The 18,517-nt window shown below is 38.5% G+C and overlaps 1 protein-coding gene across 1 annotated transcript in view; it reads left to right on the forward strand.

Moving 5' to 3' along the window:
* Nucleotides 1-18,517, forward strand: part of LOC124254561 (ankyrin-2-like) — a 101,179-nt gene that overhangs the window by 61,116 nt on the left and 21,546 nt on the right. The window contains 4 exon segments of the mRNA XM_046688386.1: nucleotides 1,779-1,949; nucleotides 3,870-3,944; nucleotides 8,673-8,759; nucleotides 11,635-11,975. Coding sequence (XP_046544342.1) covers nucleotides 1,779-1,949; nucleotides 3,870-3,944; nucleotides 8,673-8,759; nucleotides 11,635-11,975 — 674 coding nt within the window.

Genomic DNA, 18,517 nt, shown 5'->3' on the forward strand with positions numbered 1-18,517 from the left:
CTGTTGCAGTGGAAGTTCATTCAGAATGGATTGTTTTGTCAGAAAACATGTTTAGCATCATTGAATAAATGATGCGATAAACTAAAAAAAATTATCATTGATATTGATTTTGAAAGAAATATTGAGCTCATAATGATGATAATGTTAATAATTTAGACCTTTTTTCAAATTTCCACTGCCATCTGTCAAAAAACAATGATGATATTTTAGACCATTTTTTAATTTCCCACCGCCATCTGTTATGAAAGCAAGACCTGTCTACTCTGGTACCAGCATGTTTGACAATTTGTGTGATTGTTGTTGTAACCCTATGTATTCCTATGTATTAACCTGCCGCACTTGTATGGTGATATTGTTTACTTTCCTGCGTGACCACAGGCATGTGATACTTGCAGCATGTTGCCACTGTATGTACACAATACGTAACCAACACTACGGTTTGAGTTCACTAATTATCATTGCCAACTAATTCACAGTTAATCATCACTTTCAGATGTTCACTGGTGCATGAGATTTGAATTTTACTCCAATTTCAATTCAGAATGAATCATTAACTTTCAGTGTCAGTTCTTTATTTGTTGATAGCTTAGACAGTACAGAGCTATGTCCCTTTGTTATGCCCCGAAATGATTAATTGTGGTTTCGCATCAACTAAATTATGTTTCTAGGTGTCAGCACCATTCACATCAGTGTTTGCCCTTAACCCTGAAAAGCTGCAGGCCCTAAGAACCTAGAACCATAAAAAGTTGTGTGTCCTGATGAGAATGTGGAGTCCGTATATTTTAATATGTAAATAATACTCTTAGTTATTGGGGATGAAAAAGCTGTCGGACATAAGTACTTGCAGAAAACAAAAGCTGTGGGTCCGAGTGGTTTTCAGTCGGCTTCGGGCCTAAGGACCGACGTTAATTTTGAAAGCTGATTCACAAGCTCATCGATTTAGTTGATAAACGTCCGAGACGTACATCACTTCAGGCCTTCCTCCCACATCTATCAGATACACGTGGTATAACAGGAATACTGTTCAAGACGGCTTTAAACCCTTCACTGACTCCCTTGATGCTTCAAATCCATAATTTTATGAACAATATGTGTCATGTTTTAATTCTGCTTGTATATACGGCCTGAATCAGTTGTCTATATGTACTGTCAGCTGTATTTACTTACCCCAGGTGTTCTATCTGAACCACGTCTACTATGTTGATAGTGATACTCTATATGTAGAGTAAGTGTTGACTGTACACTAGAGCATTCTCTGCTTTACCAAGCACCAACTGGAAGACGCTCTGGAAATTTAGAACCACTGGTTTGGTTGTTTTTTAATTTTAAAACATTTCTTCACTTTTTGCATCAATTTTATGATGCAGGTGGAATTGAAGCTATTTATATAAGTGTTAAACTGGTGTGTAGTTTCCAGTTGGTGACTGGTCAAATACATGTATTTATGATCAAAGTGAGACTGATGAATGGAAGTTTTATTATTTGAAGATAGTATTTTTGGCTCAAACATTCTTTTAAAGTAAACTTAGCAAAACACTATTTTATCTTGAAATTGAAAAAACATGTCCATTATTTTTATCACTATTTCTAAATTTTATTAGTTGTAATTTGTACTAAATTTAAGCTGTGGCTATTCAAAATTGTAATTATTTTTTATTTTGAATTATTGTGTATATTTATTTTATTTCCTTCATCATGTGTCAACATTGTTTCCAGCTGAGTAATCCGATGACTAACAGATTAACTAGATGTTGTGCTTTTATCAATGCTGCTTCTAGTAACAGACGAGAAGTACAGTGTTTCCGAGGAGACAATAGTCAAGGTAGCAAAAGGCAGCAAGGAGGACCCTATGCAACAAGTCCAGCAGGCTCAAGCACATGCGCCCTGTGTTGATATGGAACCCGAGCGCTCCCCAAGTGAAAGCTCGATGGTTTACAAAGGAGACCAAGGTAGCCCAGTCACAGTTGTCTCCCCTTCACATGCACTGGTTGCACAAACAATTGCCTCAGTCTTATTTTCAAGTTGAATGTATGTCAATTTTCTTGTTGTTTTGTGCATGTGTGATTTGTGAAATATTTATTAACTTCAGTTTATTGTTAAACTTTTGCTTTAATATTTCTTTCTTTTTCCAAAAAAATCCATTGCAAAATTTGCAACATTTGTTTGCTGTGCAGTTGGGTTTTTTTTAATTGCACATGATAGATATTCATCACACAAAACATGGAAATATTGGGAAATATGTGTGTACTTTTAGAGGTACTGTAAATATTTCCAGCAATATTTATTTCATTAATTATTTGATACTTCACACTGTCAAATAACTTTCAATGAATGTATTCTGGTGAAGGTATAACAAGCCATATATCTTACATTCAATATTTTACAGACACAAGCTCTAGATATGCACACAACACTACACTCAAACCTGATATTACTGCTCAAAAGCCTGATATCCGGGTTCCAAGTTTTCACGAGCCTGATGTTACTACTGCACGTGCCTGATATCAATACACATAACTGGAGTTCTGCATATGTACAATTATCGCTACCTACAAGCATGATTTTAGTAAACATAAGCTGCATATGTATATGCCTAACAGGGCGGTGGGGTAGTCTAGTGGTTAAAGCGTTGGCTCGTCACCCCGAAGACCCGGGTTCGATTCCCCACATGGGCACAATATGTTAAGCCCATTTCTGGTGTCCCCCGCCGTGATATTGCTGGAATATTGCTAAAAGCGGCGTAAAACTAAACTCAGTCAGTCAGTCAGTATATGCCTAACACTACACACATCTAAAGTCACTACCCACAGTACACATAATTTTCTTCCGTACACACATATCGAGGGCCACAAGCCTGATATGAATACACACAGTTCTGCATGTATCCACATATCGCCACCCACAAGCCTGGTAACCCGTGCCTTAAGTGCTCAAACAAGTCACTGCATGCTTGACTGTGTTTTATTTGTCACGAATGTTTTGTATAATTCCATTCACCTTTGTTCAGTTGTATGGTGATCAAAGCACCAGTCTGTTTATTTATTACTGTTGTATGAGCCTGTTTTGTATCAGTGTCCGTTGTATGTCATATATATATATTTTGCATCTATTCTGCATGTTTGATAATGATCTAACGTGACATTTTGCTGTCTGTCTGTCCACTTGACATGTAACTCATATTTATGAACTAAGTCAGACCAGCATCTCTTCCAGAATAATATGCCATTAAATTGGTGCAACACTCTCTGTCTGCCATTATCACACAAGGGAATGTTGAGTTGGGGGTTGGTTTTATCTGTATGTCTATTTCTGCTTCTACAGGATTCCCGGTAGATTGGATCCAAGACCTATGTGATAAATGGTGTCATTTTATTGTTTCGTGAATATTTGTAAATACCTATGTATGTTTGTATCCGTGTTACAATATACCAACCACTAGGTTCCAATACGTCACAATGATACAGTGTTGTGCAATATGTGTCAAGTGTCTCTTCGTATGTTTTGACTCCAACTCCTATATCCACTGTTGGTGTTTACCCACAAAAAGGTCTGTTTACAGAGGTGGTCATTCTAACCAACTTAATGATATTTGACAGACATAAAAAAACAGAAGAAAATTAACAATCTTTCTTGAGCCTTTTTCAAGTCAGTTTATGAATATATATTTGACATTTTGATGCATGGGTGCAGTTATGTTTGAATACTAACTGGCAATGATTTAGGTAAACTAAACATTAGCAGCCATTTTATCCCCTGCTTTGGACGATGTTCCCAGTGGCATCAAGTTGAACTTGAACCAAGGGAGACCACTCTGTATTCTCCACCCTTCCTGACTTCTTTAAGCTTTGCATGTCATAAATTGCTTCCAGACCAGGGATATGCTGAGGATGAGGCAACAGTCAAGACCCCTCCCCCCAGTCCTTCAGAAAAACAACCATCCACAGGTAGACTTCTGCCCTTAGAAGTGACTCTATGTCAGTCATCTGGCTTGCTATCTTTCTGTCGTCAGTGACCAAGTATAGCCCTAGTTCTGTATCTGTAGTCTTGCATGTGTTTAAGATATATCTATAGGAAGCTGCAGACTAATCTTACTTCATATTCACTTATGAGATATTTCGTAGAAAATGCACTTTTTCATCATTCACATTGGCGCATGTACAATTCTGATTATTTTCACACACTGAAGATTTAATGTATGAAATATCTTGATTTTGGACAGTTATAATAACAATATTTCATCTGAAAATATTAATTTTATCTGTTTATTCTCAGTAATGAATTATGACCGGGTTTATTACAACTTTTCTGTAAATTCAGTTTAAATATTACTTTTTGAAGTGAAATTCAAGGAGAAATTGATTCAAAAACATACAGAGTTCATCTGCAGGTTCTGCATGACAGATCTTTATATATCTGAACAATATATATTCGTCACAGTTCATAAGATAGACATGGGCTGTGAATGTGTCTTGGTACCAAGGGGGTCACCTCTATGCATGTGTATGTACAACAGGCTCTACTGTCCCTTATTTGTTGAAAATGGCAATGTATAAAATTTGGGGTGTTTTAGAACATCTTTTATCTGAAACTGTTCTGCAAAATCATATCTATGTACTGCTTTACTTTTAATCCACAATCCTCTGATTTTTAAATACAGTCCTGATTCACACCTATGTGAGGTTCCTTTAAACCAAAGCAGATAATATATTCCAACATGCCATATTCCTCATATTACAGGAGGGAGGTGGGGTAGCCTAATGGTTAAAGTGTCCATTCGTCATGCTGAACACCTGGGGTTTGATTCCCCACATGGGTACAATGTGTGAAGCCCATTTCTGGTGTTCCATGCCTTGATGTTGCTGGAATATTGCTAACAGCGGCATAAAACCATATTCACTCACTCATATTACAGAAGCTAACACCCATAAATTATTCCTGCTTCATATCAATCAATTCTAAAAGTCATTCAATGACTTTTGCAGTAACAATCTCAGCAAGAATGAAAGTTACAGACTATTGCTGATTATATTGTATACCGTTGTCCCAAAACTATATATCTGATGGTGGAGCAGTACAGGTCTGCAATTTTGCATTAACTGAAAAACACATTTTTATGGGGTTGAGTTCAAGGTATTTCATTCTCTATGAAAAAAATATATATAAAAAAAAAATAGTACATTCAAATAAAATAAGTGATTATGACCGAGGATGAACCTGCACCTTATATTATAAGCACCTATTTCCATAACAAATCCTTACGTTCTTTTCTCACTGTCTACATCTCTTGTGTGATATTCTACATTTCTGAATGTAATGGACAAGACAACTGTGTTCATTTCCATTCTATTTATTTTGCAACATGACCAGGTTTATTTATTGGTTATGTGGTAAGATCATTATCAATTTGTTTTTTTGCACATCATTAACAATATGTATTAGTTTGCACAACAGGCATGACAGCCATTTATCAGTGTATAGCTGTGAAACATTACCGTGTTAATACAGTTTCTGGAATGCCTACTGAAGATGGCCGAACTGACCAATCAGCTAATGTAACGTGAATGCAAAATATATTGGCATGTTGAGTTGGTATATATAGCCTTGTATCTGGCGGGGAGGTGAGGTAGCCTAGTAACTAAGGCGTTTGCTCGTCACATCGAAGATCCAGGTTCAATTCCCCACATGGGTACAATGCGAAGAAGCCGATTTCTTGTGTCCACCGCCTTGATATTGCTGGAATATTGCTAAAAGCGACGTAAAACTAAACTCACTAACTCACTCACTTGTATCTGGCTGAAGGGTTAACTGGGTTTAATTGATATATATGCCTACATTAGGCCATCTTCATGCCATTCCAGAAAGAGAATGTTTTTCCACACTGATTTATTAGTACACTTGTACAGATACTAATCATGATTTGTATTACGTTGTACTTTAATGACATGAAGTTTTTGACTAGTGTGCTATATGATGAAGCATGTCAGAAGAAAGTATCTATTTTGTTAGAAAGTCAGTACTATTTGGTGAATGAAGGTGGGATTTATCTAGATCTGCTTAGACGATTCTTTTAGTCTTATTTTACATTGAACACAATTTAACCTACCTCTGAAAAGAAGAACTTGTAAGAAAATCTCAATATCTAAAAGATGATGTGTTTTCCCAATTTGCCTGCCAAGGGCACATAGTTTGGAATCCAAAATAACTCTCTGTGAACCATTTACAGTGTCTCAAAAGATAGAATTGTACAAATGTCCTTTAGAATAGCATTTTTTCAGTCTGTTGGTCCTACATTTCAAAACTCTGAAAACCAAAATATTAAGATATCCAAAACACACTGCTTTGACTTCATAACGCATTGTGGTCAATAGCAATATGGAAAGTTTTGAAACCTCCCGATGATGTTCCACTTCTTGCTATATGTTAAGGGGCGGTGGGGTAGCCTAGTGGTTAAAGCGTTGGCTCGTCAAGCCGAAGACCCGGGTTCGAATCCCCACATGGGTACAATGTGTGAAGCCCATTTCAGGTCCCCTGCCTTGATGTTGCTGGAATATTGCTAAATGCGGCGTAAAACAAACTCAGTCAGTGCTACATGTTAATGAGTGTGAATGACAGGCAGGACATGAAGGATTAGGGGATCTTCAGCACGATGGATACAGCTTGGTGATACTAGCCGTATTTTATTTTCCCTTTTGTGTGGTTTGTCACGTTTATTTCTCAACACCCAATTCCCATTGGCAAATCTGAGTGTTTGTTTTACCCACTGCTGCGTGATCAGTTGAGGAGCGCGCCATTTCGTTGAAGATGAGGAACGTCAAGATGAGGTCACAGAAATTGAGGAGATTTTCCAGATTTCTGAAGATGGGGAAACTTGGAAAACAATTCGTAAAGTGACCACCATAACTCCACAGGGCACCTCTGAACGTACAGAGGTGATCAAAGGTAGCCAATTGTCGTCAGATCAATTTTGTCCCTACACGTAACGATTTCCGTCACCTCATTCTCAAAGTGTTTATTTTTCGCCTCCTTCAGTTGTTTTGCAAATAAGATGTTTCAGTCTTTATAATTCTAAATAGAAGTCTGGATTTATTTTGCCCACGTAAAACCATTGCTGCTATTTCACCTGCTTTAGCCTCTTGTGCATTATGTTTAACAAGAACAGCGGTACTTCTTCCTTGGGAGTTTTGTTTTCAGGATGCTTGCCTTATCAGTGGACCCAAGCATGCATGAATACAGGTTTAGTTTCCTTTCACACTGTGCAACAATGCACGTTCCTGTGGAATCAAGACATTTGACCTTCACGGACTAACACTGTATTTCCTTCAATTAATGCCCAGAACTATATTCATGCTTTTAATGCTAGGTTGTAACTCCCATGTGTAAACATAGATTGTTATTGCATCGGACAGTTCCTTCGCATGTGTCTAAAGAAGCTCATGTTAATGTTTTCTTTGATGTCATAGAGATATTCAATGATTCATTCTCATACTTTTGTTAGGGGGGGGAGGTGTTGCCTTTTACACCCAGGAAAGTATGTGTCTTTGGACAAGCAAGGCTGATATCTTCTGGCTTTACATATTCAAAACATCTTTTGAAAATGTGTAGCAATGGTACCGGTTTTAGCTGATTCCCCCTGTTTAATGATACTGGTGTATATTAAAGGAAATACAGGGTAAATACTTTTGTTTGTTTTATAGTATACTGTGACCTCACTGTATAATGACTATGTGCATGCTATTTGCATGGTTTGCTGCAGTGTGTGCTGCACTGTGTGTTCTGTGTGATATACAGTTATATTACCTGTCATATTCTGCCAGTATCACCCTACCATGTTCTGTGTGATATACAGTTATATTACCTGTCATATTCTGCCAGTATCACCCTACCATGTTCTGTGTGATATACAGTTATATTACCTGTGATATTCTGCCAGTATCACCCTACCATGTTCTGTGTGATATACAGTTATATTACCTGTCATATTCTGCCAGTATCACCCTACCATGTTCTGTGTGATATACAGTTATATTACCTGTGATATTCTGCCAGTATCACCCTACCATGTTCTGGTGCCATACACATTAATCCATTATATTTCAGGTTTACTCTTTCCAGCTTGGACCATTAACTTGCACACCACCAATCACTTGTGTCATGACTGAAGTTTCTATTTTGATATGAATTTCATTTCTTTCATTCAGCTGATTTGTAATGATGAAAATGCATTGTCATTAAGTAAATTTTTCAGATTTTGAAAGGGTGTTGTAAAATGTTAAAATTATTAGTATTCATGTAATCAGATATACATAAGGTGTCAAATTACCCAATTTTGTAAGTTGAGAGAGCAGTCAAATTTGATATATATCACCAGGGTTGCCTCCTTATTTAAACTATGGTTTTGTATATTTTGTGAAACATACTATGTTATATTTGGAATTACACTTTCTCATTGTATATTCCATATATTTTGTGAAGTTGTGTTTTATGATAATAAGGGTCAAAATCAATATCACTTTTTCTCGAGTCTTTTTAATGGAACAATATTTTTTGCTGAAAGGTTAAAGACCCAGAAGAGAAAAATAAATGCATTTGTAAATATATAAAGTAAATTAATTCTGGGTCACATTGTTAAAAATGGCACTAAATTCACACAGAAGCTTTCTTATGTTTTTCAGAAGAAAGAATAACTCCTTACTCCAATGTTGAGCAAGCTGCTGCACGATTGGCTGCCGAGGCTGAAGGAGCTGACCAATCAGAGTCTGGTGTGTAGTCGAATACTGTGTGCCATGCCAATCCATGACAGGCTTTTGAGCCACATGATTAGCGCAGAGTGTAGCATGCTACAAGAGAACAATAGCCAATTATTATGTTTTAATATATCCCTGAAGAATCTCATGAACAGAGAATTATTTAAATGCTTATATAGCAGGATTCGGTTTTGTCGCGATGGAGTCTCTCTCAGCTTGCTGTACTGTAAGCAAGTTTTATAGCAAGTAACTGTACATGCCTAAGTATCTGCTTGGCCAATACTTTCAGGATATTTCAGCTTGCCAGATTATTGCATGTTTTAAGAAACTCTGCGCGTTAACTGTTTCCTGGCCATCGTGTTCCGCTATCTGACAGTGCCAGGGATGAAGCATGGTTGGTTCAGCACTATTCCGCACCCGTCAAACATTTTCATTTCACAATTTTACACATGTGCATGTTTTGATTGATTTCAATTATGCAAGAATATTTTCATAGCTATGATTATACTATGGATATTGCGCTATTTTAAGTTTATTTTGTCAATTCTGATATTGCTGATATTTGTCATCAGGTTTATGGGTTGGTAGAAACTGAGGAAGAAATCACTTTGTACCTGAGAATCAATTTAAATTTTACAACTACTCATGGACATTACAACCACATTCTAAAATACATTTCAGAGTTTCAGAGTGTTTCTTCCTCAGTGTTGGTTGAAATGAGGTTCTTCAGACTGTATGAGACAAGAGAAAATTTTGCACTTAATTCAAAATTGTTATTCCACAATCCATTTATTCTTCCTTAGCAAAATTGTTTTCTAATCTTGTTATATGTCTATACATGATCATTTGGCCTTGGGAGACCTATGAAAAATGCCAAGCATTATTTAATTTGACATGTTTTGTCAATAGTGAAAAGTGCAATTTATGTTCTCTTAGCTCATTGGATTTTACTTCCTCTGATATTTGTAATGTTATCCTAACGAGCAAGTGCAATTTGTTGACTTTGATGAATATTTGCATATGAGGTTGTGACTTTTGATTGTTTTTATGTTAATTTCTCTATCAGCAATGCTGTTAAGAAAGCACGAACTAGATTTAAGAAAATGACTTTTGGCATTAAGCACTCATTTCTGAAACTTTAGATTAAAACGTAGATATCATATGTATCACTTTAATTGTATTTAGTGTCTATCCACTTTTGATTAATTCATTTTCCGCAAAAGAATTTCTGACATAATTTTGCTATTTATTACTCTTTAACATTTGCTTGATTTCAATATTTACATGATGTTTTAGCTTATCTCACTGCCATATCGCTTCGTCTATATTGTCATACTTTGTTGTCATTGAATAAATGTCTCCATCATGTAGTTACTTGGTTGTGGTATTCTTTGTTATTATTAGTATTTTTTATTTTCAATTTCGTTTTCGATTTGGTGAATTTTGTTCTGTAAACCATCACTCAGAGGCCAGGAGAATAAAAATACACGACTGACCGAATCACCACAAGGTGCCAACTTCAAGGGTTAAATGACTTTGTGATTGGTCTATGGATTGGTTATGAGGCAATAAGAAATATTTACAACACCTGAAAGGGAATCTTCATTGTAAACGCTGTACTAACAGAGGGTGATAATGTAATGAACACATGATATCTACAAGATATTATTCATGACTTAAAACATCATATGATAACAATACATCGTATCTTTATTCATCTCATTTTCTTCATTACAAGTCAAGTTTAGTTTTCCAGTGTACAAAATGTTCTCATTTAATATTAACATAACGGCATTTTTTAAAGTGGTAAAAACAATCATATAAACTGACTTTTGGGGAGTTTGTTTCTCAACATTGTGCTTGCTGTGCTGTGATTTGAGGTGTTACTGGATTCTGATTCTGGAAAACTACATTTGGCCGTCATCCCATCATCTCCATTACTGCATGAACTGTGTTTGTATTGCTTTCCCTCAAGCGCATGTTGCTCAACATTTTTTATAATCATGCCAAAAAAATAGGTTACACATGCCAAAGCATCCAAGCCAAGTGTCTGTGACATACCTGAACAAAACATGTTATTTGTGCAGCATTGTCCTTTTACAAAAACAAAAATATTCAGTTTGAAATATTCTGCCTTGCAACTGAAGGAGGAGCATTGTTTTATAAGAGAGTTCTACTGGACTGGAACATGACATGGACTGATGGAGTAATGCTGGTAAATTCACACTATTAACCAGTTGTTGCCCAACACTGCTCTGTTAGAGGTAACATTACCCCATGAATGATAAGACTTTCTCATTTTCCTCATCATTAGATAGTATGTTTTATTTGATACTGCTTAAACTGGCTTGTATGCTTTGTGCTTGGATCATTTCCTAACCCTTGATTCTTACTATTTCTGCATTGCAAATTCATGCTAGAAACATGCTGTTTATCCTTAGATAGCACTCTTTTGCATATATAGTTTTTCTTCTGATGCTAAAAACTTCTTTCCTCTACTGTTAAAACTGTTGAATTAGGGCACTTACTGTAGGTGAGAATACAAGGGTTGAAATGCTGCCAGCAACACACACACAACGTGTAACCACTGTTCAAGTTGTGATATTTCATTTCATTACTAGTTAGTCTTACTAATGACTTTGTTTCACATACATTGTGTAGACCACAACTGTTTTGCCTGCCTTGGCCTAGTTTGAGCCACGCTGGATGACATCTTTGCATGGCTCCAGTTGGTCCAGCTGCTTGTACTAGTACTGCCGAGTGACTACTCTTCTGCTGTGTGTCTGCATGGTTTGCCTTCTGTCTGCCTCTAGAAATACAGCCTGCCTCAATCTAAGATGTCCGTAAGTCTCTCAATGCTTGGTATACGATAACATCCTGCAAATTTCAGAACAAGCTGAGTGGCTCAAGCAAAAAGAAGCTGAGGAACAGTTACGTCGTCAACGACAGGAAGAGGAAGCTGAACTCCACAGAAAACAGGCTGAACAGTATCGACAAGAAGCAGAGGAACGAGCACAACAACAAAAGGCTGATGATGAGCGACGGACACAAGAGGCAGAAGCCGAGAAGAAAAGATTAGAAGATGAACGCTTAAGACAACAAGAAATTGAAGCAGAGAGGTTGAGACAAGCAGAGTTGGATGCTGACAGGCTCAGGGACCAAGAAGCAGAAAGACAACGCCTGAAAGAAGCTGAGCAGCTCAAACAAGAAGAAGCTGCAAGACATGAACAAAAAGATGCGGAGAAGGACAAAGAGCTTGAAGAAGAACGACAACGGAAACTAGAGAAAGAGAGAGCTGCTGATCTGGATGAAGTAGATCAGCTGCGCCGACAGAGGGAAGATGAAGATGAGCTAGAGCGTCAGGAACTTGATGAACAAGAGAGACAGAGATCAGAGGCTGATGATGATCAGTACAGGCCACAGATGGATCGTGCAGATGATCGAGTCCGATTTCCAGACTCAGAAACAAAGATGGAGGCTGCTCATACTGACAGAGTTGCTAGCCTGCCTCCAGGTGGCCCAATGTCGCTGGAACCTGAGCCCTATCCAGAAGCAGCAGAACAGATCATCAGTCCAACATCTGATGGCTCATACCATGATGGCCCATCCTCTGTCCCTGAGCCTCAAATGCCAGCAGGATTTGTTGCAGAGGACAGAGTTACTGACAAAGAATCACCTATGTATGACTATGACCCTAGGTTTGATGAATTTGTTGACCGTAGAGAAGAATACATAGTTGAGGAAACTGCTACTGAGAAGAAAGCAACCAGTCCTACCTACTCAATTCCCTACAGTATCACGGGACAACCTGATGTCACAGAACAGGAGCCTGGAATCACTGCCACAGGACGACAGCCTGAGGTTGTTACCTCTGGAAAAGAGCCACTGGTCTCGGCAACAGAACAACAGCCAGAGGTCATCCCCATTGGAAAACAGTCTGTGGTTGTTACCACAGGAAAAGAGCCAGAGGTCATTACCTCAGGACAACAGCCCAGTGTCTTTGCCATTAAACAACAGTCAGAGGTCTTTGCCACAGGTCCTCAGTCTGAGGTCATTACCCCAGAACAACTGGGGCTGTTTGCCACAGGAGAACCTGAGGTCACTGTTGAAGGACAAGAACCTGAGGTCACTGTTGAAGGACAAGAACCTGAGGTCACTGTCACAACAAAACAACCTGAGGTCTCTTTTGCTGGAACACAGCCCGTATTCCCTGCAACAGAGGATCATGACATTAAGATCAAAGAACAACAGCCTGAGGTTGCTGTAGCAGGAACACAACCTGAGGTCTCTTTTGCTGGAACACAGCCCGTATTCCCTGCAACAGAGGATCATGACATTAAGATCAAAGAACAACAGCCTGAGGTTGCTGTAGCAGGAACACAACCTGAGCAGCTCTCAAGAAAACCTGATGTCCTTACTGGTATGACTGGAGTCCAACTGATTACGACAACCCAACAGTACTATGATGAAGAGGCATCAGGAGAATCTACTCAAGGTACTTAAACACTGACCAGAGTCAGCACTGCCAGGCACAATCAGGGATACTTACATAGAAAACTATACAAGGCTTCATGAGGAATCGAGCACTCTACTCTCAAAAGTTGACCGTGATGATATCGGAAGGACCCAACCACCATTTGGACACATGTATCATAACCCACACATTTTCAGTAATCAAAATATGATACCCAATATATCATTGTGTCGTCACATTCAGCTTTTGGAAGAAGTGTGGCTCATGCTAGGGTTACACAGGTTTATTTTATTAGTTCATGGCAGAAAGAAGGTTTTGAGTGATATCTAACCCCTAACATGACATGTTTGTGTAAGCATATTTTTATGGCCACACATCATACTCCCTACGACTTGAGGACATATCTTGAGTTCCTCATTTCTGTAGCATGGGCCAAGCTGTTTGCATGCCGGTCATGTTTTGTTTATGCAGTGTCATTATATTTCCGTATGATCTACTTTGCCTTTGTTATATTACTCATCAGCATCATCGTCATATCATTGAAAACATGACACACATTTGTAGCAACACAAAAACACAATAATGTTATGCATGGAATCATTTTAGGTTTTTGTTTTGTTTTTTGTATCTGCAGATTTCAGTACAAAAATGTTTGTGGTACATTGACGATTATTTTTTTTATTCAACTATTTTTTCATTGTCTTTGTTGGTTAGTATGTTACATACATGCACAGTTTTAAGGGAAAATTTATTTCAGTCAGTTTGACAATAACAAATTACAGCTTGTTTTGCAAGTACATGTTATTATTGAACATCTATAACAAAAGCTTGATGGCAGGGCAATTCATGTATTTGAGGGATACAATATCCAAAGGAAAAGTTAGTGTTGCCATGGAGACTACATATTTCACCACACTATATGTCAACCAAGAAATGTTAACAAAGATGAAAACAAGCCAACACCCAAATGGAGATTTGTGAAGAATAGGAAAAGTCGTTTCATCACCGTTCAGGTAATTAAGTATTTTGAATTCCACCAAACCCTTACCAAGTGCTTCAAGCCTTTAACCATCCAAGCCTAAGACCAAACAGCACCTTGTACTACCCACAAATCCCTCACCTATGGGATAACATTGGGCTTTAACAAACCATACAACCTACCCTGCTGAACTGATATGCCATTTACTGTATAACTATAACATATCACTTGACATTGTCATCATAGAGTCTGATCATTTAGCATCAGATAAAAAAAACAGGCGTTTCCATGTTAATCACTGCGCACCAGGGAGATTTTGTCTTTGGTAAATATCTTTGATTTTTGTTTTATTTTCCTTTTTTACAGAGATCAGTACTAAAAAGTATTGATCTGAACTCTAGATTTCTAGTTTTGCTGTAGCTTGAGCTTGTTAACGTTGTAAGTTTGATAAATGTATTCTTGTTGATAATTAGTGATGTTTTGACTAGCAAGCACAACTGTTGTTGAAATGCTTCAGAATAGGCTTTTGCTTGAGAAGATGGTAAATTATTAAATTAAACACTGCCTCACAATAAGATTTGCTAGAACAAAGTTCACCAAAGTTTGCATGCTTTATGTTTTTACTAACACCGTAGAGTTTGACATCTACTCCATGAGTAGAAGCTGTCTGCTGTTGTCACCCTGCTGTGGAGATGGTTTCCATGACAATCTTATTCTTGTTTACCAATCTGAGTGGTTACGTTCTATACATTACCACTTACACAACAAGTTTTCAAACTTTGAAATATATTGAAGCGGTTTTTACTCATGACAACAGCAAACCAGTGCTTTAACTAACTATACTTATATACTAAATCATTTAGGAATAGATTTGGTTTGACAAACTAACCACGCTCATACCTTGACATGTATAATAGCCTTGTATATGCTTTGCTTTGGTGGTGGCTCCCCCAAGATCCAGCAGTACCTCCCAATTCTCCCTCCTTCCCGATCTGTCCTTGGCGTCCCCATAATCCAGGTCCCTGGTTTCCTCGGGTTTCCTTGGGTTTCTTACAGCAGGGTTTGCAATAGCTGCTAACAGTGTGGTTTGTGCTGTAGCGTTGGAACGCCGCCCTGTAACGTTTTGAACCTAGTATAGACACTAGGAGTCGTCACTGTGTGTTGGTCAGCACGTGTGCAGTCGGCAGCTGTCATTGCTAGCGGTTTAGTCTAGTTACTTGTTCTCACAATGCCCCACTTTCTCTGATTTCCAGTTTTCGATCAAGTTTTCGATCCTAGTCTGTCAACACAAGAGACTATGTATGAGGAGGTTCTTCCTGATGGAACTAAGGTTAAGCATCGCACGATCCATCACCAAGGTAAGAGTGTTGGAGCTCGTGTGATGGAACTTGTCGAGTCTGAGGGACCTGCTCACGACAGAGAAGAGATCCAGGAGTTTGAGGAGGTCTTGCCAGACGGCACAGTCCATCATACCCACATGGTCCGAAAGCAATCCTTAAAGCATGTTACTAGGACCCTGTCCACAGACAGCGAGGAAAAGTCTCTCTATGATCGGGAAGAGGTTATTCCTGGTACAAAAAGAGAAAATATGCTCGAGACTTTCGTAGCTCCTCCCAAATGTGTGACAGAGGAGGAGGAAGTCGAGCATGTGCTGCCTGATGGGAAAACAGTTAAGAGGCATGTAATATTGAACAGAATGGTGCATCACATCAAGACCCATCAGGAGTCTTTTGATGAGGACACAGGCACGGTTGAGCAGGAAGACTATGAGATTGAAGAGGTTATTCCTGGGACTGTATCCGCTTTTGTTGCTGGACAAGACTCAGAGACAGACTCAGAAGATGAGCTTTCTGGCCAGATATTAGCTGACATGGAAGAATATCAGGAGATCCTGGATGATGGGACTGTCGTTACAAAGAAACTCCTCATTAGTGAAGAAAAACGGACTGTCAGATCTAGGTCTGGCTCTATTGATGAATCTGAGGAGGCTCGCAGAGTGGAAGAAGTTGCCGTGACGCCAAGTCCCCATCCCGGTTCCTTTGTGCAAGGAGAATCTGGTCCATATGATAGCACTGGTCATGTACCAGTCCAGACCAGAGAAAGAGTTGCACATTTTGAGGAGGTTCGTCATGGTGGTATTGTGGAGGACACCCTGGTACTGAGGGAGGACACTGAGAGGAAGGGCATCCTCCAGCAGAGGACTGTCCTGGATGATACTCCAGACAGCTATGGGACAGCAGGTAATACAGAAGTGCTGTGGAGCTCAGGGGGATAGGTACAGGGCAGTTGGTAGCATTTGTGTTTGCAGTGGCCAAATTGAGCAGTCGTTGTCTTTACTTAGTAGAGATTCAGCTTGTGAATGGCAATTGCTTAGTTTTCACTAGCTTCGGTTTGAATATTATCAATGAGTTATGAGTAGATTGGTTGTGAAGGAGATAGTATATGTTGATGGCTTACTTGGCTTTATGGTCTAATGTTCCTCAAGAACGCTTATGTCGTTGTGATGAAACATATTCTGCTTATAATAGGGGCTGTAGGCTGGCGGTTGCTAGGGACATGTATCATGATATATCACCGCTTGGTGGTGCTTCACCAATTATATACTGGCTTCGGACCAAGTAACCCAGAATTGTATGGCTATTCAGTAGGATGTTTTATATTGTTCTGGTTAAGGAGATATTAATCCAGTATACAGTGAACTCTATAGTGTCAAGCTATAGCACTGCATGTTGAATGTTGTAAACTATTGTGAGGTTTGTGGGACAACTACTTATCATCAACTAACACATTTGGTAAGGGTTGTATATAATGGAAAATATAATTGATGACAAGTATTATGAACTATGTTATATAACGTGAAATAGGAAATTTCTGATGTGATAGTGATTGGTGGTCAACAATTGTAGGATTCTGAGACTGTCCTTGAAGCATTTACATACCTCTAAACGATACAACACCATACACCATTACCGAAGACACTAGGGTTGAAGTTGATATCAATTCTACAGGAGAAACAATGTCATAGTGATAATGAAGGTTGTGCATGGCGTGTTCAAAGTTGAATCACCCATTCCACACAACAGCTTCAATGGTCCCAGCTTTCAATGCAGAGTGTTGTTTCTTGTTGGCTTTAGAGTGCCGTGAGTTGACTGACAGTGGCTTGGCTAAGCGGCAAGTTAAGAAGGTGACATGGCAACCAGACCATGTTGAGGTTGAAGGTGGGCACAGCTTGTTTTCTGTGCATCTTGCGTGTGCCATGGTCATGCCAGTGTCCTAACAACTTGTTCAACTTGAGAAGCATTTTCCTAACAACAGTTTATTGTTTGGTTCAAATGAAACCACCTTCTGACACATTTTTGTTCAACTTAACATGGCTGGAATGAGAGTCACTGTGATATTTTCTTGGACTAGAACCCATGTTTGAAAAGACGAGTTGTGTATGTATGTAGTTACAGCCATCCTATTGTCATGAGTTGCATGGTAACATAGACAAACCTCTAACCAGTTATCAGGGAAGCAGTTTCTCTTTTGAAAGATTCAATATTTGATTAAATATAATTTCAACCCTTATAAAAAAAGTTACATTTCTACAGTGCCCTCAGAAACACAGGATGTAAATGATTCTGTGTATTCAGCAACATAAATATTAGATTTGATGTGTTTCAGTAGCATAAATAAAATTTCAATAAAATAAACGCAAAAATAAATATACACCAATAACAACATTACACAAATACAAAGCACAACTGACTCAGATTTTCTTTGCTTGTGTCAAACATTAAGTTGTAATATGTTGAGTTTTTAAGAAATCCTTTGCATGTGCTCGTCAGTATATGTTTGAAGACATATATGTGTCTCTTTCAATGTTCTTCCTCCTTTTAAGTGTTTGTTTAGCTTTAGATAGTCTTCTTACTGTTTGTCCCCCAACCCCATGAACAGAACATTATCTGTTCTGTTATCAAAGTAGTGTCATAGTCAAAAAGTGATTGAGGAAAATTGCAGTTTTCACAAATTTTGCCTGACGTTTGTTGCATCCGGGAGTTGCCTTCGTCAGTAGATACAAATTAAAAGACCGAGGGATTATCACCCTCCCCTGGTATTTTTGTTGTTTCAGCGAGTTTCGAGAATGGTGCGCCAGATACACCTGTCATTACCATTACGGAAGATCTCAGCACCCCTCCTGATGAAGATGATTATATATCTTGCTACGGAATCGTACAAGAATCTGATTCGAAAGGTTAGCCGAGACCCTACACCGTGGAGGATGTGGATCTCAATACTTTTGACTGTTTCAGAAATATACAGCCTTTCGTTTAACTT

The sequence above is a fragment of the Haliotis rubra genome, unplaced genomic scaffold, assembly GCF_003918875.1.
Source record: "Haliotis rubra isolate DU_JTF1 unplaced genomic scaffold, ASM391887v1 Scf575, whole genome shotgun sequence".
NCBI lineage: Eukaryota > Metazoa > Mollusca > Gastropoda > Lepetellida > Haliotidae > Haliotis > Haliotis rubra.